Below are 22736 nucleotides of genomic sequence, written 5' to 3'. Positions count from 1 at the left end.
GACACAAGAGGGCAGCAGAGGACAACAAATGGAAAACCTGGAGGACAGGAACTAACAAGAAAACAACAAAATAATAATTAGACACTAAGACAAGGAGAAAAGTAAGACTGAATACTCTAAATAAACATAACAAAACCAAGACTGTGACACCTTGATGTCCATTGTTGTAAATATGCAAGAAACACTTTGTATTACATACACAGCCAATACAATGTGCAATCCCTTGCTCATGTAAAATTACATTAAAATACAGTATATCTATCTAGATATATCGTTGTATATCTATCTATCTATCTATCTATCGGTCTGTCGGTCTGTCGGTCGGTCGGTCGGTCGGTCGGTCGGTCGGTCGGTCGGTCGGTCGGTCGGTCGGTCGGTCGGTCGGTCGGTCGGTCGGTAGGTAGGTAGGTAGGTAGGTAGGTAGGTAGGTAGGTAGGTAGGTAGGTAGGTAGGTAGGTAGGTAGGTAGGTAGGTAGGTAGGTAGGTAGGTAGGTAGGTAGGTAGGTAGGTAGGTAGGTAGGTAGGTAGGTAGGTAGGTAGATATATTCCTACCTGCATATTTCATTTAAATTACACAGTCCAAATGCAAAAATAATCCAAATATTGTTTTATAATTAAGAGATCCACTGACAGGACAATTTTCATGGTTAGTAATATACATCCCCCTCTGATCATGCTCTTTGTGGATTATTCAGTAATATTCATTTCAATCGAGATTTTAAATCAAAATTAGGATGGCTTTCTTGTCTTTTGTTTTCTTAACTTGTTTAATGTTTCAAAACTTCCTTGTTCATCAGCAGACTTGTAGATGTCATTGTCTCCAAGGCAGCGAATAACTTCTTCATATTTTTCATCTCCATCTTCCAAAACATTTCACTGATGCTTATATCCTCATATTCAGCAGATTCCTCATCCATAGCATTGTGCTCTTGGCATTTATTATGTGCAAACAGTGCAGAGTTGTTGAACTTGAAATGAATCGGAAATCCAAAGTCATCTTTGGGACATGGAACATCAAATGCCATAAGTGGTTCAAGAACTTGTGGTTTTCTTCCATCTGAAAAAGTGACCAGCATGATAAGGTTCTCTGCTATGTCTTTACCAAAAATGGATAGGACTGAGTTAAACACATATTTATGTGTTGCTGTTAGACATGTCAGACAGGCCTCAGTAACAAAGCCAATGGCATTAATCTCTGTGAGTCCATCAGCTGAGCTAAAGATCCTTTGGATCTTTTTTGTGATCTCCTGGTCTGTTGATTTACCCCTGGTATTTCCAAAGCCTGGCGTATCTAAAACGGTGAGAGAGTAAGGGATTTTAAACCCATCCTGGTGGTAGATTCGATACACAGTGACGTCTTGGGTCTGTGTGTAGGCTTGGCACCTTGAGGAATACTCATTAATTAATTTAAATCTGAAACTGTCCTTCCAATCTACACCAACAATGTAGTTGATCATCCCATCGATGAGGGCAGATTTCCCTGATCCGGTTGCTCCTAGAAGCATAATGGTGCGATTGGGTCTTAGACTTTCTTTACCAAACGTATACCTAGTACATCCATCTATGTCTACGTCATCATGTCTCAGGGGGAGTTGATAAACTAATGGGAGACTTGAGATTTGAGACTTTTTTTTGCTAATATTTTTCAGATAGTCAACAAGCAGAAGACATTTCGACTTTGTGGTACAAGCTTTAACAATCTTGCTTTCTTTACTTCTGCCAGCTCCACCGCAGTCACATCAGACCCTGACTGCATATTCTGTTTCATGGTCAAGTCCTGAAATTATGGCATTTTCACTTTTTGACCTTGTTTGGTTCCAAAGGAGATCTTCTACATTTGAACTATTAGTTGTGTTTGCATATTCCACAATGTAGCTCATTATCTGAACATCTGGCCCCAGCTTTGCAGGTTTCTCCCAACTTACTAAAATCTCAGATGATTGTGGTTCAACTTGACATTTTTCAGGAGGACTGCAGGGTAGAGTCTTAATTGGATTAGAGATTAAATTGGCTGGTCCTACACCTGCGTAGGTTACTGCTCTGCATCTGAACAGGTACTCAGTTTGGCTTCAGGTGGCTCACTGTGATTTCTGCAGTTATTGATTCTATTTTTTGTTCCCATTCATTTTCTCCACTCACACAGTACTCAACAGAGTAGGAGGTGATGTGCTTTGCTCCAAATAAGGGTGGAGAAATGTTCAGGGTCACACTGGCATGGTTTATGTCAACTGCTGTCACACTTTCAGGTTTTGAAGGAGGCTCAAAATTCTCACTGATAGGGAAACAGTCTTTGTAAAGGTAAATGGTTGAGCCTTCATGTTTATTATCTGTTAAACCTACAGCCAGGAACTTTATGTTTGTGTTCTCTTGGTTGGCTTCTGCAAAATCCGTAAAGATTTTTACTTTTGTTCTTATCTCATCTGTCAAGCTCCTTGAGAGATACCACTGTTCCTTTTCCACATCATAAGTATGGGACTCATCTGTCTCAGTTCTTCCTTTGAGGTAATTGAACATAGCAGAGAGGTATGGTTCATGTCTCTCCAGTGATGTGAAGACAAAACACAAAGCATGGTCTGCACTAAAAAGCTCCTCATGAAGGCTACTTTGTGATGGGATGATTTTGGTGTTTTTCATTTTCCTGGTAAAAGATTTAAGGATGTAAATTTCTCTGTCTTTACAGTCCATCCACTGATTGAGGTTTTTTCCATTGAAAGGTGAAGAAATCTTCATCTTCAAAACTTCTATAAGCTCAGATTCCTCCTCCCCTCCTCCTCGGATAGATGGAAGTTTCTTTGCTAATGTTTGTTGAAATCCAAGCCTGAACTCAGAGCACATATTTTTAAAATGTTTAAGTTTTTTACTTATCTGTGGAAACTGCTGTGTGGTGATGTTCCTTATTGCATCATTGCACCTTATTTCCAGCTCACTTAACTCCTCCAGGACACCTTGTACTTCTTGAATTAAACCTACGCTTATCTCACGAACAAGTTTAGCAGCAGAAGAATCTAAAATTGTAAGAGGCAACAGCCAGACCTTGATTGGTACAGCATTTTCTCCACTGGCACCAAGCAACTTGGGCAGGCTTTGGTAGACTTCTACTGCATCCTGAAAGGTCGTTGGAGTTTTCTCCAGTAGGAAATCTCCATGGAATTTGCAAGAGAACTTTCGTATTTTTTCAATGTCCTTATCTTCCAGATTTAAAGAACCTTTACCTTCAATAGAAAGACATGGAATCTTCTCAATCATAACTTTTAAGTTGCCCTGGATGTCTTGATGACTTTCTGTATCCGATTTTTCTTGTTCAAAGACAAAAAATGCTTGAGCTCCATATAGAATGCCCGTGACCACATGTGTTGCTATTTTTTGGTCAAAAACATATGGATGTTTAACGTTGCCTCTTCCAAGATGATTCATTGACAGTGCTTGAAATTTTGTTGTGGTTTTGTATTTTAGGGTTACTCTGGCTTGATTCTTGGATGTTCTCTGATCATTGAGGTATTTTGCTGATCCTTCAACTTTAACCAGTCCACCCAAAAAACTTGCCTTTAATGAGGCTTCAACATTCAGGGCGGAAATTTTGTCCTCAATGGATTCTGAAGCAACTATCTCAAACTCACTGTTTGGTTGTGAATTTTCTGTTTTGTCCTTTTCCAAGCCATCACAGTCCCACAGTGTTAATCCTGTGGAAAATAAAAAAGAATTGAGAAAGAATTAAAATAAAGAATGAATTTCGTTTGAATTTCAGAATCCCCAAATTACACATAAAAGCAAATTTGTAGTTAAATTGTGTTGCATAATAACCTTTTCATATTGTTAAACCAGTCAATAGGGGTGTCAGAGTAGTGAATTATAGTGGTGTATTTCAGTATCTATCAACTTTAGATATCAAGCACATTGCTTTGAAGAAGATAATGGTGTGATCAAACCAATCCCTCACCAACTTTCTCAAATATAAACTACATATGCTATCGGTCTGAATGCTACTTGAAGGACAGGGACTATGCCAGAAACCGAGAGCACACATTTTCAATTTGAGAGTAGGATTTCCTCTACTTGCACTAAAAACTTGTAATGCTTGCCTTTAAAACTTCTGAATTTTATTCTTAATAAAATCTTTGTTTCTGTTCTCAGATCTAATACTTTTTGCACAGATATTTTCTCCTCTCGTTTACTTCCTTCTCCTTGTGTGCAAACCAGGCTCTGCTTGAGTCAGAGATATTTTTGCAAACCCAGTGGCTCTGCTTGTGGATTCTCTCTCAAACTTTAGCTGGATCGTCGCTTCGCATCCTTTCCAGCCAATAAAAGGAAAGCCTCAGAAATAGTGTTCTTATTTTCTGCTACTGAGTTTGCGTGTTACTCTTCACTGATAATAAAACAGTAAGGAGTAACAGCAATCCCTCACACCAAGCATGCTTGTAACAACAGTGGAGGAAAACTTCCTTTTAACAGGGAGAAACCTCAAGCAAAACCAGGTTCGGTATCAGAGGCCATCTGCCGAGGCAGGCTGGGGTTCAAGCTGACAGAAGAAGACATACAGAAAGCAGCAAAAATACACAACGTAAAAGACCAAATACAATAAATGTTTTGTCTGCATTCAAAAGCAGACGGTTAAGAGATATCTGGGTTTGTAGGTCTTCAAGACATATCTCTAGTCTATGTAAGGACTTAGTTTAATCAGGATCTACTGTATAGACAGATATAGAAAGAGTATCATTAGCTCAACAGTGGAGATTAATCCCAGTCTTGGTCCTAGCACTGATCCCTGTTGAACTCCACAAAAGGAAGATTTATCATTAAGCTGATGCGACATGCTATAGCTAAAGTTAAAAAGAAATATCATATTTCTCCTCCTTTCAGCCTCTCTTCATTGGCCTCCTGTTAAAATTTAGAACTTAAAATCCTTCTTACATATGAAATCTCAAATAACAAAGGTCCATCTTATATCAGAGACCTGATCATTCCATATGTTCCTAACAGAGCACTTTGCTCTCAATCCACAGGTTTACTACTGGTTCCTAGAAATCCTAAAAATAGAATGGGAGGCAGATCTTTTAGTTATCAGGCTCCTCTCCTGTAGAACCAACTACCAGTTTTAGTCCGTGAGGCAGACACCCTGTCTACTTTTAAAGCTAGGCTTAAAACTTAATTTCCGGTAGATGGGCTCAGGTTATCCTGCACTATATGTTGCTATAGGCTTAGGCTGCAGGAGGACATTTGGGAAACATTTTTTATCAGTCTTCTCTACCCTCCAATTCTTCAGTACCTGTGAGTTAGACTCCCAACATAATGTTCTTTATAAATTTTCTCATAAATGTAGCTTTATCTGGTGTGGTCCTATTTGACTGTGAAACCATTTTGGACGGAAATATCAGCTGTGCGGCTGCCTTCAACCCCTTTGATCTTAGATCAAAGGGCCTGTTTTTTATTGCCTAGTCCTGTTCTTCTCATAGGCCCCGTCCACACGAAGCCGAACCCTGGCCTAAACGCACAAATTTTTCACCAAACCAGCCTCTCATCCACACGAAGCCGGCGTTTCGGGGGTCTGTAAACGATCTTTTTTTTATTCAGCCTTCAGAGTGGGAAGATTCTGAAACGCCGTTTTCGCGTTTCCATCTTTAAGCTCTAACCGCATTTTTTTTTACACGCATGCGTCATAGCGTCGCCTCTAAACACATGGCGCCGTACTGTGTTGAATGGTTGCTGCTAATGCTGCTCACCCTGCTGTCGGGCTTACAACAGAATCTTCTTCTTCTGGAATATCTCCAGGAAGAACAGAGCAATATCGACGACATAGTTCAGCACCTGAATTTGACTGAACCACGAAAATGGACCCGCAGGGCAACCATGTATAAATATTAGTGCGCATGCCCAACATTTCGTCGCTTATTTTTGCTTTGGCACCACAGCGCCACTTACAGGCCTGGCATACATTTTGCAGCGTTTTCATGTATTCGTGTGGACGATCACATTTATTTTACGTCTCCGTCTTTACGGCAAACGTTTTGGAAAATATCAGCGTTTCGTGTTCGTTTTGACTTCGTGTGGACGGGGCCATAGACTTAAGACTGATTTATACTTTGAAACTAGGTCATCTGTGTAGGTCATCCCCGCCCCCTCCGCAGACACTCTGCTGCACCTCTCCCAACTTGTAGATGATCGCAGGCAGGAGGCCTCTGATTGGTCAAATCTACATACGCACGACATTATGCGTCTCCTGTTTGCTACCTTGTTTGCTACCGCACCGGCTTGTTTTGTTTGTATGTCCGCCATTGCAGAAAACGACTCGTGAAGATGGACCAGCTAAAAGAGCGAGGTGCGTGAGAACGCTAGGACCCTTTTTCCACCTGGATCCCCGTTCTTTTTCACCCTCATGTCCCTCCATTGTCATGTGTCAAGATCAAAATTGAGCATAAATCAAAAATACGATAAGCTGCGACCCAATGCTGTGGGAGTATAACCAGCCCTTTAAGCCCTGTTTACACTACACTCTGAAAACCAATCCGTGCTGAGCTTGGATCAGTTAACCATGCTGAGCTCGGTTCCTTAGGACCATTTACACACCACGCTAGCACGGTTCCTCGCCTCCTATTGGCAATATACGGTACTACTGCTCTCTAGAGTAAACAAGCAAACCTGGAAGTTGTTTTGTTATCATTGTGATATTTCATTGTTTGCGCAGAGTCAGGTGACAAATTGGTCCTTCGGAACTACAGACCCATCTCAGACTTCCCCTTCATCAGTAAGAGTATTAAAAAAGTTGTGTTTCATCAGTTAAATGCCTTCTTAACAATGACAAACTGCTTTGATGGCTTCCAATCAAGTTTCCGTGCCAACCACTGTTCAGAGACTGTCCTGATTAAGATGTTCAATGATATCTGTATAGATTCAGATGGTGGACAAACCACTGTGTTGATATTATTGGATCTCAGTGCAGGGTTTGATGATGCTGATCACTCGATTTTATTGAACATCTGGAAACCTGGATTGGCATTTCTGGTACAGCACTGGACTGGTTTAAATCCTATATGAAGGATAGGGAAATCTTTTGAACCTTGTTAATCAGTCTCTTTCCTCTGAAGGCGATCTAGAAAGCAGAATGCTGAAACTCCTGTAATATTGTGCTGAACATTTTGGACTCTGTCCTCTTGACATATCTTTTGTAGAATGGTAGATGTATCTTCTTAGCTTTATCTGTTCTCGTGCATGATTGTGCATGTGGGTTAGGAAATTATTACCCAACATGACATTATCACACTTTGTCACTAAAGCCTTACATATGGCCTATTTTAGAGAAACACAAAATTCACACTCTGTATATAGGAAACAGAAATTGGACCAGGAATAAAATCAAATGTGTCAAGAACTCAGCACTGATGCTGGTCTGATTCCTCACAAAGCACACATGCTCAGCTCCGCCTCATTCTCATTTCTATTCATCTAATCCACCTACACCTATGAGTATATAACCAGCCCTCAGACATCCGTGCCAGATTATTTTGAGCCATTGGTGAATGTATTCCAGCATTTTGATTCCTGACTTTTTGTCGGCTTGCCTGACCTGACCTGTCCCTGTTTCTGAGCCTGCCTGATCCCTGTCTAATGTGAGTGTCTGACTGTTCTGCCTGACCCTGATCTGTTTGTCTGCCTGCCCGTTGCCTAACCTGGAACTGTTTCTCGACCTTATCCTGGATTTCCCTCTGGTGCTTCATTAGACTTCTAACCACCTGGCTCAGAACCTGGACTTTGCTCCTGATTACGGATTTTGGTTTGTCCTCCTGTTCCTCCTGCCTACTATTGCTTCTGCGGTTCTGATCCTCTGCCTGACAGCAGAGTTATTCTCTGGAACTTCCTAACCAGTGAAACCAACATCAGCGCTACTGTCAAACTTAACTTAGTGGTTCTTCCCAAGACTGGAAATTAGAAAAAGTTAAGGACTACTATATTTGTGATTGATGCACATTGTAAAGCTAACTTGGTCACTAATCTTCTGTCTCCATATCCAGAGGTTCCTGCCCTAGTCACTAACAATGTTTTAAGCTTTTACACTGGTTGTCTGGTTTGAACACTGGGTCGATCTGGTCTTATCAATACAAAATGCACAGCAAAGTGCCCAAATCATGTCTGAATATATAAGACCAAGACTATGTTCACACAGCAGGCAAATGCAAAACAAATCTAAGCAATATACCCATATGCAACTCATATCTGTTTTTATTTTCTATTTTTTGCAAGTCTGACTCATCCAATTTATGGACAATTTGGACTTCAGCTACTTTACTTTCACATGTTTCTTAATAAATCAGAAACGTATCCAATAGTTTTGCAATCATAACAGGTATGAGGTCTACTCACTTCCATGCAGGATAGGCAGTCAATGACTGCTCAAATAAAAGGAATATTTGTGTACATTTTTCTTACCTGCCCCCATTCTGTGTTTATAATGTAGTCATGATAGCCCCAACTGCTAAACATTTCAGTAATAACGAAGATGCTGGCACCAACTATTACATTTATTTTTCAGCTTCTTAAAGATTTATTTGTTCCACTTTGATGTCAAACCTCATGGAAACAAAATAATGTTATTCTTTACCAGGAATAGGTATGTCTTGGCGGCGGTCATACAGCATCCCAAGGCTAAACGGTCTGCCAAGTGTGGCCATCTCTAACATCTTCTCAGAGCCCATCTTGTTATCTGGGTCAAAAAAGGTTCAGAGAAGAGTCAGAAAAAATCTGGAAACTACAAACTTTTAGGAATATCAAACAAAGCAGTATTACCACCACTACTACTAATAATAATAGTAATAATAATAATCATAAAGATAGATAACATTAAAAACACCATTAAGGAAGCGAGAAAAGAAGAAAAGAAATTATGAGGGTGGAAAGAACCAATGACATCAAAATAAGGTTGTCACTGTAAAAATCTATAAGAAAGAAAAATAGTTTTTATTACTGAACATATTTTTCATAATTTTTTGGCAACAATATGTACATGACATTAAAAGAAATATATATATATATGTGTGTTGTTTTTTTACAATTTTAAATTTAAATGTAATCTTTAAAACTACAAATCTGTCATTCTTCTCAAGAAGAAGAATAATAACTTGCAGCTGTATTTATCTTCTGTAGGGAAAAAATACAGAGTAAAAAAGTCTAGGTATACTTACTGCAGAAATGTTTCTGAGGTCTAAAAGAGCAGTTTCATTCTCATACTTATATTCTCAGTGAGGGAGACACACCTCCTCATGTTTATTCAGTTCTTGAAGGCAGATCTAAAGAAGAAACAGACCATTTCCCAGAAATGGTGTGACCATCAGGAGGATCTGAACAACAACCTACCAGTAATCTTTCATTATTATTACAATAAATGATGGATGTCTGTTATAAACTTAGTAAAATATGGACCAAAATGATGGTCTGGATAAATTTAAAATGTACTAACTAACACTAAGAGACAAAATACTTTTTCTTTGTAAATTCTGCCTTCGCCTGGATGGATTTGGCCAAAACGCTTTCCTTAAATATTAATATCACAAAAGTCTTTTGTCTAGCAGAGGATATATGGCAGATTTCATTGAGTAGGCAGCATAAAACTAATGAAAAATAAGCATAACATTGCAAAGAGCAAAGCATATAAAAAAGTAAAAAACAGCAAAGACATACTGAGATAAAAAGAATCAGTGAAAATAAAGTAAACTTTTTGGGTCACAGATATGAGTTTGCAGTTATTTTTATAGCATTATTGTGGTGATTTTATAATATGTGATGCTTATAAAATGCTTAACTTGCAGAATGAGGTTTACTTTAAAGGCTTTACAGTCACTGCTGATAACAGATAAGGCACCCACTCAGCACTTAGTAATCACACCCTGATTCATTTAAACATTTATGTTGTTCTGATAGTTTCTGTTATAGTAGATTAATCAAAGTACAGAGATCTTGGAAATGTAATTCATTGTGCCAGGGTGGGGAAATTCAGAAAAACTATACAATCTTTTAAAATTGCAAAAACCGGAGCATCTTAAGGTAGCAGGAAGTGAAAAATTGGTGTCTTGGCCAAACTACACAGCTATGAGAGAAAAACTACAACTTATTCACACCTGTTTGTGTTTGCAATAAATTTCACCAGTTTGTTTTTGGCCGCAGGTGGAGAAGAACATGTGCTGGCTAATGAAGTGAAGCAGCCATCAACTCTTTAGGGACACTAGGTTTGCATACCTCAGGGAAGAGGCCAGCAGTGCCAAAATATCTCTCTGAGAGCATGAAAGCATCCCTGGGATGAAGGAACAAACAGGCTGCCACAGAGAGCAGCTTGCATTTCCTCCATGATAGTTGCTGTAATGTGGATTCTCAGAAAAAGATCCTGCTTGTTTGGCTGTACAGCCTGCTCTGTGGCCTCTGCATGGGAAGTTAGCTAAATGTACGGTACCAGCTCCTTATTGTCCCCAATCTCACCTTGGATGTCAGCCTCTTTCAGAGTTTAAGACTCTTCTTAAAAACACATTTGCTGAGGCATTTTGTACATCCTGAGAGCTTCACCCTATTCTTGTGTTTTCAGTTTCTTTTCTGATTACTTTTAATCCTAATTACTTTAAAGGGAACGTTCGGTCAGCAAGGAATAATCAATGGGTCATTATCCATACCTAAAACTAATATATACCCAGTGATTTAATAAATTCAGCTTTAATTAGTAAAAAAAATAAAGACAATAATTTTCGTTGCAATCATATTTTGCCCAAATATAGTGACATCTCACTCCTGACATCTTCCGGCAGTGACGTCACGGTGCGGTAAGCCTTACTTTACTTGCAAAATCAATAGGAGCTACTAGACACATTGCAATCAACAACAATTAGTTTAGATTTCCAAGAGAAATATCAGCTGTGCTGCTGCCATCAACACCCTTGTTTATAGATGTTGGAGATCGGCCTGTTTTCCAGTGTAGTCCTGTTTCTCTGACTGTGACTAACTGGATGTGCTCTCTTCATCCTCTGACATGGGAGCTGGCTCGGAGCTCGTCTGCCTGGCTGTGTGTTTCCTGGATGGGGCCGCCTTTTACAGCTGCTTTTTGTGTCTCTGCTTCTGTCTCCTTGAACCCCAGTCGGCCTCGGCAGATGGCCGCTCACACTGAGCCTGGTTCTGCTGGAGGTTTCTTCCTGTTAAAAGGGAATTTTCCCTCTCCACTGTCACTACATGCATGCTTAGTGTGAGGGATTGCTTTCGAGTCAATGAGTCAATGCAATTAACTGGTTTTCCTTAGATAGAAACTGAATTAATTTGACTGCATGATCTGGTTGAACTGTAAAGTGCATTGAGATGACATGTGCTGTGAATTGGCGCTATATAAATAAACTTAATTGAATTGAATTTTCCTGTTCAATTATAATTCTATAAAATTTCTACAAAAGTCCAGAACTTCCTGTCTGAATCAATGTTGTTTGTATTCACAGGCTGAACCTTTGCCTGAGCAGATAGTGCAAGCATGCAGTAAATTTAAAGCAGAGCATTTTCATAGATATAAAAAATAGCTGAATGTGTATTAGAGTAGCAGTTTTTATTAATTAATGTAAGACACCAATGAATCAATGTTCTAAAAAGTAATTTCAATGAAAATCTTTCTATAGATTTCATGAGTTCTTAGTAGTGCTACAGGTTTTTTATGCCTTTTTAACATAATTACTACTAGCTTACAGTTCATGTGGTAATAAAACATGCAAAAAGCCCTTACTGTACAAGTTGATTGTTCACTAATTGTGGGCAATCTCAACGCTGTATGATATTCCAGAGTCCATGGACCCAGTTAAGTTGCCCCATAGTGAAAGTTTTAATCTGGTGCAATCTCCAACTTGGTCTCATTACTATTTAACCCTTTTTCCATATATGGACCCTTCTCCATATACGTATGTATATAAAATGAAGGCATGTTCTGCAAGCTCTATTTGAACTCCTCACTTTCTGTTGCACAGCAATCTGAGTGGTAGGTATCTTTACTGTGTTGAACATATTTGATTTATTTCTCTTGTTGAATCACGTCTCCACTAATGTTTTTAGAGAACTTATCCAGAGCCAAAAAAGAGAAATTAAACTAACGGACTAAGCTGCGCCAGGAAAAGGTTTGTACCAGTTTATCTTCATTTTCCCTTTATCAGCATTGTGAAAACATGTGCACAGTTGTCCATTTTCTTCCCTAAATATGTCCTGTGTAATGCCACTCAACCAGCCTTGATACTCTTACTTAAACTCTAAGTTAAAACAAAGCTGCTAACAAGCTGCTGAGATTTTTTCCCCTGTCCTTTACAATGAGACAGTCACTGTAATCATTTGGAAAGGTTTAAACCATGCTTAAATAGTATTTTATTTTCAGTTAATTGCTAGGTCCAACAGCTCAAATTTATAATTATATCTGCTATTTTGTTTCATAAAACGTCCCAAAAAACAGATTGAGGTATTTGAAGAGTAACACTTATGTGATCTCATTAAGACTGTAACTGGTCATTTGTTTTGGCAGATTTGAATGCTTTAATGCTATATTTCTCCACCATGAAAATACTGTACCTTACCAGGTGTCTTGATAAGTCCAGACAATATTTATTTAGACTATCCTGGAAAAAATACAGAAAACTGAGTGCATTGACATAAGAAATGAAAGGGTTTGCCCTTACCTGGAAGTCTTAACTGATTGTTTTTATTTGAAACTGTTCATATTATGTCATTCAAAAGATTCTTGTCCCAATAAAAACTGGAGGAATAACCAGAATACCTCTTAAAGTCGTAGGGAAGTCATATTTAAATGTCATATCATTCTGGCTTAAAGATGTATATCAATGTACTCTTTATCAGATTTTTTTTTTGTCCGAAAAGTTACAAAATTTAAAAAAAAAAAAAAAAAAACCTGTCTTAACATCTGTGGGGTTTTTTTGTTATCTTATGCAGGCCAGTTAGTTATACATCAGCCTGTACACCTAAATTCGGCCAATCATATATCAATGGTCATCTGTCAATTAATTGGTCATAGCTCTTGATTCATATGTGGCAGATAATATACGCAACGGTTGAAATAAGAAATAAGAATAATTTCCTTTCCCATTGAGTTCTGTCCCAGTGTTCACAGGTATGGACATCTGTGTCAGGCATAGAGCTAACAGAACTGGCAGCATTGCGAGGCAAGGGCTCAAACATGTATAGCTGTAAGCAAATGGCCTAACGACACAACAATAGGCCCGTAAGCAAAATTATCTGGGTGGGACCCATATGAAGTACAACACCCCCTGCCGCCACTGTCGCCTTCGCCGCTGCCATAGACAGCCGACCCAAAATGTGCCCCATACATACACACTTCATCATTTCATCATTCTTCACCTTCACTAGACATGGATATACTTTAGTATATTCTGCTGTAAAATTAGTCTTATCAGACTACCTTGAGTTTCATAGCTCACCTCCTAACCTACACCCCCTCCATTCATCACCTGGTAACAATCTTTACTCACTGCAGCAGCAGCAACGTCCTCCTCTCTCTCTCTTTGGTTCTTTGTAAGAACGTGTTTATCTTGGGAAGTATTTTCCGTTCTTCCAGCAGCTCTTCTATGCTTTTTCTTTTCCGGAATCCGCTTAAGTACCTCATTTTGGTATCCATTGTCGCTAACACATTGTACGTAACGGTTATGGTTTTAATCTACGCTCTGGATTACCCATAATTCCAAGTAGTATTGTAAAAATAAAATACTCAAATACATCGCTCTTTTAAAGGAATACTACACCCAAAACATGATTAGCCTTCATTTTCTACTCACCCCCATGCTGAACAACACTCTGGAGTACTTTTTTGATATCTCAAATGCATCTGTAGATCTGGGAGGCTTCTTGCTGTCTGCTGACATTCAAATAATGGAGGTCTATGGTGCCCGAGGCAGAAAGGTCCATAAAAGTCCACAAAAAACGTGTCAATATTCCTCCGTACTGCTCGTCCAATGTATTCCAAGTGTCCTGAGCGGGTAGCGTCCATAATTTACTCAAAACAAAGTCATTTAGAATGTTTTTAGAGCATAAACAGTAGTGTATAGGATTTCCTAAAAGCGCTTTCACGAGTCTACGGAAACCGCGGCAGACCAAACCAGATGAAAGTGCGCATTCAGCGTCTGCTCTGCCGAAAATGCAAGCGTAGAAGAAGAAATGTGCTGTTTACCTGTGCAAAGAAAGAAACAACGAAAGAAAAATGTCTGAGGACTTCAGTGTTGAGGAAGAGCATGAGTTCTTTGCCGAGCTGAATGCGCACTTTCATCTGGTTTGGTCTGCCGCGGTCTCCGTAGACTCGTGAACGCGCTTTTAGGAAATCCTATACACTACTGTTTATGCTCTAAAAACATTCTAAATGACTTTGTGTCGAGTAAATTATGGATGCTACCCACTCAGGACACTTGGAATACATTGGACGAGCAATATGGAGGAATATTGACACGTTTTTTGTGGACTTTTATGGACCTTTCTGCCTCGGGCACCATAGACCTCCATTATTTGAATGTCAGCAGACAGCAAGAAGCCTCCCAGATCTCCAGATGCATTTGAGATATCAAAAAAGTACTCCAGAGTGTTGTTCAGCATGGGGGTGAGTAGAAAATGAAGGCTAATCATGTTTTGGGTGTACTATTCCTTTAAGATCTTTATTGCAGTTTGAAACATATTATATGAGTGTATTTTTTTACCAACCGTCTAATGAACTATCCACAGTTATTAATATAGTAATTAAAAATACCACTGTCTGTTTTGCTATTGGTGTCGTGTCTAAACTGCTCACCATCATGTTGAAACCTGCCATGTGTTGGGGTATAAATAAGGTCCGGTGCGGTCAGTCACTTTAGTATCAGGTGGGTTTAAGAGGAATTTTTCACACCATTACATCTGCAAAGAGACGTCGTAGTCCACAATTGCGTAGGGGTCCAACTAGGTTTCAGTGACGGGGCCCCTAAGCAACTGCAGTCTCTGCTTACCGATAACTACGCCATTGGCTACGAAGCTTCAGCCTCTTCCAAGACTTTGTCCCCGCTTTCCACCTCTAAATAAAAAATGTATGACTTAGGAGACTCATCCACAACCTCCGACACAAAACTCTTCTCCTCTTGCATGTTTCCGCTGTCCATAGCGTTCCTTGACAGTGTCGTTTCTAAGTCACCAATTTAGTGCTACTTGGTCCCAATGGAATTTCCCACTGGGAACCTACTAGCACTAAGTTGCTAACTGGTTAGCAAGATGCTTCCGAGACACCAGCCAAAACCAAACTTACTTGCGAACTTTCCGCCACGACAATCCAGCCCCTTCATAAATGACCAATCTCATTCACTTTATTCACTCGCGTAAACTCGGGCACCACTCAGGAGAATTCGGAAATGCAACGGAACAGCCACTTCCCTACTACTTTAAAAATTATTATGCCATGTTAGAAAAAGTAGCATTGCTTTATGACTGTCTACTTTAAGAATGTTTGTAGCACTACATTTATATGCATGTATGTATTGAACTGTTAGAGTTTTAATTGTCTCTCTCTGGTTCTTCTTGCAGTATTGGCTGTGGAAAACAGCCCCACACTGAAAAACCTGTTTCCGTATTGTCTTCTTCTTGAAACTTTATCTGCAGCCCACCATGAACGACATTTATTCTGGAAAGCCCGAGAGCCCAAAAAGGCTTTCTGATGAACTAAAATCTGAGAGCAAATTAATAGAACATGCTGGACAAATGCAAGTTTATAGCATTCCTCTGAAAGAGCAGGAAGTCAAAATAAATGGGTGCAAGTTCTTCAGTTTTGGAGAACTCAGCAAAGTTGGTGGCATAAAGCAAAGTCGTACCATCCTGGTCCTTGGAGCCACGGGTGCTGGGAAGTCCACCCTCATCAATGGGATGATCAATCACATTCTAGGTGTGAAATGGGAAGACTCATATCGGTTTAAGTTGGTGGATGAAGATGACACGAAATCCCAAGCTCACAGTCAGACATCTGAGGTGGTTGTGTACAAACTAAACCACAGGGAGGGATTTGAGGTTCCCTTCTCTCTGACCATTATAGACACACCAGGCTTTGGAGACACCAGAGGCATAGACAGAGACAGGGAGATCACAGAGCAGCTGCATAACCTCTTTTCTGATAAGGATGGCGTCAGTGAAATTAATGCCGTGTGTTTTGTAGCTCAGGCGGCTTTAGCCCGTCTCACATCAACACAGAAATACGTCTTTGACTCCATCCTGTCAATCTTTGGTAAAGATGTAGCAGAAAACATCAGGGTCCTAGTGACCTTTGCAGATGGTCAGAAGCCACCAGTTCTATCTGGTATAACAGAATCAGGCGTCCCGTGTCCCAAAAGTAAAGATGGCCTGCCTGTTCACTTCAAGTTCAACAACTCTGCTCTGTTTGCTAACAATACAACCTCTGAAGCAGATGCTCAAAGTGAGGATGATGAAGAAAACTTTAATCAGATGTTTTGGAACATGGGAACGAAAAGCATGAAAAGGTTTTTTGCTGCTCTGAATCAGATAGAAACCAAAAGTTTGATTCTGACAAATGAGGTCCTGATAGAAAGAAAAGAGCTGGAGATTTCAGTTGAGAATCTGCAGGTTCAGGTTAACCTTGGTTTGGCCAAAATGGAGATGATCAGGGAGACAAGACACAAAATTAAAGACCACGAAGCAGACATAAGTAGGAATCAAAACTTTGAGGTAACCATACCCGTGAAAAGATATAAAAAGGTTGATATCTCTGGTTCTGGGAACTGCAGCACCAACTGTGGGAACTGTAATGTCACCTGTCATTCTCCTTGTACGATGAAGTCTGACAGAAAACGATGTTTTGTGATGGACAGGAGTGAAAAATGTACCACGTGTCCAATGAAATGCCACTACACACAACATTTGTATGAAGAGTACATCTGGAAATTAGTTGATGATTTCGAAACACAGACAGTAAAAGAGATGTTGGAAAACTACAACAAAGCCACTGGAGAGAAGATGACTGTTGAAGGTCTGCTGTCGGAACTAAAGGCTGAATACAATCTCATGCAGAAAGAAGTAGAAAACTTGATTGAAAAGTCAGCAACGTGTCTGAACAGACTGAAAGAGATAGCCCTGAAGCCCAATCCTCTCTCCACTCCAGAGTACATTGAGATGCTCATTGAAGGAGAGAAACAGGAGGCCAAACCAGGCTGGAAGCAACGGGTCGATTCACTGATGAAAATGAAGGATAAAGCAGAGTTCATGGCTAAAGTGGAGAAAGGAGAAAAACGTCTTCTTCAACAAGTGTCGCTTGACGTGACGTCTTAATTCAACAAACACGCCAGTACAGCCAGTAGAGTCCAACTACAGCTTGGATAACTTTGTTAATTATTCTGTCTGAAAACAGCATTGAAATCCTGTATTTAATCTTCCAACCTCAGTGTTGTATAAACACATTTTATGAAGCCAGAAATAATTTCAACAAAGAAATCTGTTTTAAATAACAATATGCAAAATGTCTCTGACTGAATGCTTAAAACTTATCTTTGCATTAAACTATTTTTAGCAGCACAGCAGCACCACAGGGGACGGTACTGTCTCCATTCCTTTCTACTCTGTACTCTCTGACTTCCAGTACCAGACAGATTCCTGTCATCTGCAGAAATACTCAGATGACACTGTAGTCATTGTGTGATTTAAAGATGGACAAGAAGCTGAGAAGTAGGGACAGAGCAGACTAGACTGTACCTTCTAAGGAAACTTAGGTCCTTCATCATTTGCAGTAAGATGCTGCATATCTTCTATAGGTCTGTTCTGGAGAATTTGATCTCTTCTTCCATCCAACAGTATTAGAGCTAATGACAGGAACCTCGAACAGGAACAAGAAACTAAATAACCTACTTTCTGAGCATTCCTGCTTGCTCTACTTGTAGTCACTGGCTTTTAGATATTCTGTCATCTTTCTGTTTCTCTGTTCAATAGGAAACTCATAAATTTAATCCTAACTGGCTTCCTCTTAATTGTTTGCATAGATCACTTTTTTATAACTCCATTTCTTTTTTCTGGCTAGCCTTTCATTTACACTGTTATGATGTTCTATCAAGGTGCTATATGATCAAAGGATCTATGGTATTTTTATCAATTATACGGAGAAGCAGCTTATAAAATATTTCTTGAATTTCAGTGTGAAGTTTCATGTATTTATGTCTTTTTTTTCTTTATCTTCCCCTGGTGTTTGTTGATGATTTCTTACTTGATTGAGGTGTTTTATTTTTGTTTTCATTCTATTTCTGCTATTCAATCAGTTAGTTTAAACCTCATATTGATTTGTAAATATATATATATATATATATATATATATATATATTGATGCAATATGTACAAAAGGGTTTTTGTGTCACATGATTCCCTTTTTTTAACTCCTGTTGTATGATAGAAGCAGCTCAGTTTTTATTGGCTGAACAAAATTAAGCAGTTAAATAAACATCTTTAAGACATATAACCGAGAAATGTTTTTTGTTTTAAACTGGGTGTTTATAGCTCTCTGGAACAGAGTTTTCATGTTCTCCCTGTGTATGTGTGAGTTCTCTCTGGGTACTCAGGCTTCCTGCCATAGTCCAAAAAAACAATTTGATTGATTGGTGGCTGTAAATAGCTTTGGAAATGTTAAGGTAAAATAGCCTTGGCTGGATTCGGCACATTTGGTAAAAGGTATTCCAAACTTGAAAAGTTGCAAACTTAACAAAGAAGACCTTTAAATTTCAAATAAGGAGTTGTATTTTTGGCAGACTGGGGTGGTGGTTCCCCTCCACAAGAAGGGGGACCGGAGGGTGTGTTCCAACTATCGGGGAATCACACTTCTCAGCCTCCCGGGAAAGGCCTATGCCAGGGTGCTGGAGAGGAGAGTCCGGCTGATTGTCGAACCTCGGCTGCAGGAGGAGCAGTGTGGTTTTCGTCCTGGCCGTGGAACGGTGGATCAGCTCTACACCCTCTGCAGGGTGCTTGAGGGTTCATGGGAGTTTGCCCAACATGTGTTTTGTGGACTTGGAGAAGGCATTCGACCGTGTCCCTCGTGCTGCCCTGTGGGGGGTGCTCCAGGAGTATGGAGTCGGGGGCCCTTTATTAGGGGCCATCCGTTCTCTGTACAAGCGGAGCAGGAGTCTGGTTCGCATTGCCGGCATTAAGTCGGACCTGTTCCCGGTGCATGTTGGACTCCGACAGGGCTGCCCTCTGTCACCGGTCCTGTTCATAACTTTTATGGACAGGATTTCTAGGTGCAGCCAAGGACCAGAGGGGGTCTGGTTCGGGGACCAGCGGATCTCGTCCCTGCTTTTTGCGGATGACGTAGTTCTGCTGGCTCCCTCCTGCCAAGACCTACAGTGTGCGCTGGGGCGGTTCGCAGCCGAGTGTGAAGCGGCCGGGATGAGAATCAGCTCCTCCAAATCCGAGGCCATGGTTCTCGACCGGAAAAAGGTGGCATGTCCCCTTCGGGTTGGAGGGGAGTCCTTGCCTCAAGTGGAGGAGTTCAAGTATCTTGGGGTCCTGTTCACGAGTGAGGGAAGAATGGAGCGGGAGATCGATAGACGGATCGGTGCGGCTGCTGCAATAATGCGGACGCTGCACCGGTCTGTCGTGGTGAAGAGAGAGCTGAGCGAAAAGGCAAAGCTCTCAATTTACCGTTCGGTCTACGTTCCACCTCACCTATGGTCATGAAATTTGGATCATGACAGAAAGAACGAGATCCCGGATACAAGCGGCTGAAATGAGCTTCCTCCGCAGGGTGGCTGGGCTCTCCCTTAGAGATAGGGTGAGGAGCTCGGTCATTCGGGAGAGGCTCAGTGTAGAGCCGGTTCTCCTCCACATCAAGAGGAGTCAGTTGAGGTGGCTCGGACATCTTCTTCGGATGCCCCTTGGACGCCTCCCTCGGGAGGTGTTCCAGGCATGTCCCACCGGGAGGAGGCCCAGGGGACGACCCAGGACACGCTGGAGAGACTATGTCTCTCGGCTGGCCTGGGAGCGCCTAGGGCTTCCCCCAACAGAGCTGGAGGAGGTGTCTGCGGAGAGGGAAGTCTGGGAGTCTCTGCTTAGTCTGCTGCCCCCGCGACCCGGTTCCGGATAAAGCGGGAGACGACGACGAGTACGAGTACGAGTTGTATTTTTTTTTTTTTTTTTTCTAGGATGAAAAAATAAGTTGTATAAAAATAAATATTTATATCAACCATTTAAATATGATACAAGAGCCTCTAAAAAAAGTAAAATCAAAATTCATGCAGTCTGGAAAAGTGTGGAATTTTTTTTAGTTTTTTTTTTTTTATACCTCCTTCAGCATGAAAACTATTATATTCAGATATATTAGACTTTTGGGTAATATTGATTTACTTTTTGTTGGGAGGTTGTGTTAGTCTGTCTGTTGATCTTTCATTGATTCATTGATTCATTGATTCATTCATTCATTCATTCATTTATTCAATCATTTATTCAATCATTTATTCATTCATGCATTCATTAATTTATTCATCCATCCATTCATCCATCCAGATATTTGTGGGGGGAAAAAAACAGAAAAGGGAAAAAAAGAACTGACAAAGCTTGAAAGTAAACCTTTGTTAATAATTTCTAAAACTGTAAAGATATAACCAGGAACCTGAGTAGGCCGCTTGAAATTGTTCTGTTGCAGGTAAGCCAGAAGCAGCTAACTAAACTGTATTTATATCGCTCCAATTCACAACACATTTTATCTCAAGCACTTTAGAGACAATTCAATCAGATCATAAAGTCAGATTGGTTCAAAGTTTCTTTTTCAGGAAAACCATCTGATTGCATCGATATAGTGCCTTAACAGAAATCCCTAATACTGAACATGCATGCAGCGACAGTGGAGAGGAAATACTCTCTTTTAACACTATTTTCAACAGAGCATATCTATCTATCCATCTATCTATCTATCTATCTATCTATCTATCTATTCATCCATCCATGCATCCATCCATTTTCCTTCGTGCTTATCCCAGATGGGTTTGTGAGGGGGGGTGGTGTTATCTCTAGGTGTCAATGGGCGAGAGGCTGGGTAAACCTTGGACAGGTTGCCTTGGCAACACAGAGGCAAATAAGACAAACAACCGGTCACAACTAAGGAGAATTTAGAGAAGCCAATTAACCTAACAGTCATGTTTTTGGACTGTGGGAGGAAGCAGTACTAGGAGGTAACCCACGCATGCACACAGGGAACACAACAAAAAAAACCTTCTTCCTGCAAGGCAGTAGTGCTACCCACTGCTCCACTGTGCAGCCCAACAGTGCCAGTAAGGGCATAATCCTGCAAGGCCTTCAAATGAGAATTTAAATCTATACTAAATAAGAAATTAATCAGACAACAAATCAGATAAAATAATATATGTTCAATTTCACAACTCATCATTTCACTCTCTCTCTCTCTCTCTCTCTCTGTACATCAGAATACAGAATTTAACCGGTAACCAGTTTATATTGGCCGTTTCTCAATATGCGTTCTCGTGTGCTCCTGTACTCGTGACACGTCATCAGCCTCAGCCCGAGTACCGTTCCAATTCTCAAGAACGCCAGATCGAGAACGCATCAAATCCCCGGATGTTGTTCTCACCCCGCCCTCTTTATCGAGCATGCATCAGAGCAGACTTGTGCGTTCTTCAGACTGACCGCTTCCCCAGAATGCCCCGCGGCCGCAGCTTGATTCCAGACAGCGCTCACAGTGTTAAGTTAAACATTCCCTTTTCTGCTGCTGTTGTTCTTCAAAAGTACGTTTTGAAATCGTTTGAGGCGATAACATTATACATTGAAGCCTCCCTGTGTGGCCTGTTTACAGAGTTAGTGCGAAATAAAAAAAAAAGTCCGACATTGAGCGGAGTGACCAGCAGACCTCCGAGGGTAACCGCAGCCAGGGCTAATGTTACCCCGTCTGTAGTGCACTTCTCTCGGTCTAGTTATGTGTGAACTACTGCTCGTTCAGATGGCGGTTTTTTGCGGTTCGGTTATTTTTTTAAATGTTTTTAAGCTTTAGAAATTAAAATTATTGTTTTCAAAATGTTTTGTGTAGGGAATAAATAGTTTTGACTGTTAAAGAAATGCTAAATAACGTTGCCTGTGATGACGTCACGAGTACGCTTCTGCTCCAATACACATACTTGCTTGCGTGCTCGTGTTCTCGTCAAGTCCGATCTTCCTGCGTTCTCGCCAAGAACGGACTTGACGAGAACGCGAGTACGTACTCGCGTTCTCGTGAATTGAGAAACGCCCATTGTGTCCACAGGATGGCAGCACATTTAACAAATCAAATCTAAAATGCAGATTGTTGCTCACTTAACTTTAAAATGTAAACATTTTTGCTGTAACTGACCAATCAGAGGACAGAAAATGCTGAGGTTAGGTTGGGCCTGCTAGCTGGCCATGTGGGGTAAATCTGAAATCTGATTGGTTGAAGAAAGCATTCCTCATTAATATTGTTATGGTAACATCAGCCAGCACTGCTGCTTCTGAAGGCCCTGGGCCGATTGGATTGACATAGCAACACACTGGTGTCAGGGCAAAAGATGTCTGACAAAACGTGTGAGGAACCAATCGTGTCAACTAAGAGTGAAACACCAACAACGCACCAACAAACCCAAGATAATGATGACACAAAAATGTTCTTTTTCATCACAACCTGTCCCTTTTGATAAAACAAAATAATAATACATAAAGAAGACAATAAAAAATAATAAAAATATATAAAAACAAGTAAA

The 22736-nt window shown here is 40.4% G+C and overlaps 2 protein-coding genes across 3 annotated transcripts; one reads left to right on the top strand and one right to left on the bottom strand.

Moving 5' to 3' along the window:
* Positions 1–513: 513 nt before the first annotated feature.
* Positions 514–9242, bottom strand: LOC119779932 (verrucotoxin subunit beta-like). Its single transcript, XM_038279790.1, has 3 exons — positions 9171–9242; positions 8591–8692; positions 514–3680 (listed from the first exon to the last, which is right to left on the bottom strand). The coding sequence occupies exons 2-3, from the start codon at positions 8682–8684 to the stop codon at positions 2059–2061; spliced, it is 1716 nt and encodes a 571-aa protein (XP_038135718.1). The 5' UTR covers positions 8685–8692; positions 9171–9242; the 3' UTR covers positions 514–2058.
* A 2669-nt stretch (positions 9243–11911) lies between these two features.
* Positions 11912–18289, top strand: LOC119779919. 2 transcript variants are annotated; one of them, XM_038279772.1, is made up of 3 exons: positions 11912–11980; positions 12055–12116; positions 15559–18289. In XM_038279772.1, exon 3 carries the CDS (start codon positions 15640–15642, stop codon positions 17305–17307), a length of 1668 nt encoding a protein of 555 aa, XP_038135700.1. In that variant the 5' UTR covers positions 11912–11980; positions 12055–12116; positions 15559–15639; the 3' UTR covers positions 17308–18289. The 2 variants fall into 2 exon arrangements, with proteins under 2 accessions (XP_038135700.1, XP_038135706.1); XM_038279778.1 differs by lacking the exons at positions 11912–11980; positions 12055–12116 and adding an exon at positions 12199–12250.
* The last annotated feature ends 4447 nt before the right edge of the window (positions 18290–22736 follow it).

The sequence above is a fragment of the Cyprinodon tularosa genome, unplaced genomic scaffold (genome assembly GCF_016077235.1).
Source record: "Cyprinodon tularosa strain WSP-4 unplaced genomic scaffold, ASM1607723v1 ctg102, whole genome shotgun sequence".
Classification (NCBI taxonomy): domain Eukaryota; kingdom Metazoa; phylum Chordata; class Actinopteri; order Cyprinodontiformes; family Cyprinodontidae; genus Cyprinodon; species Cyprinodon tularosa.
The sequence above is the reverse complement of the archived record's forward strand: the minus strand, read 5'-3'. Positions and strand labels throughout refer to the sequence as shown.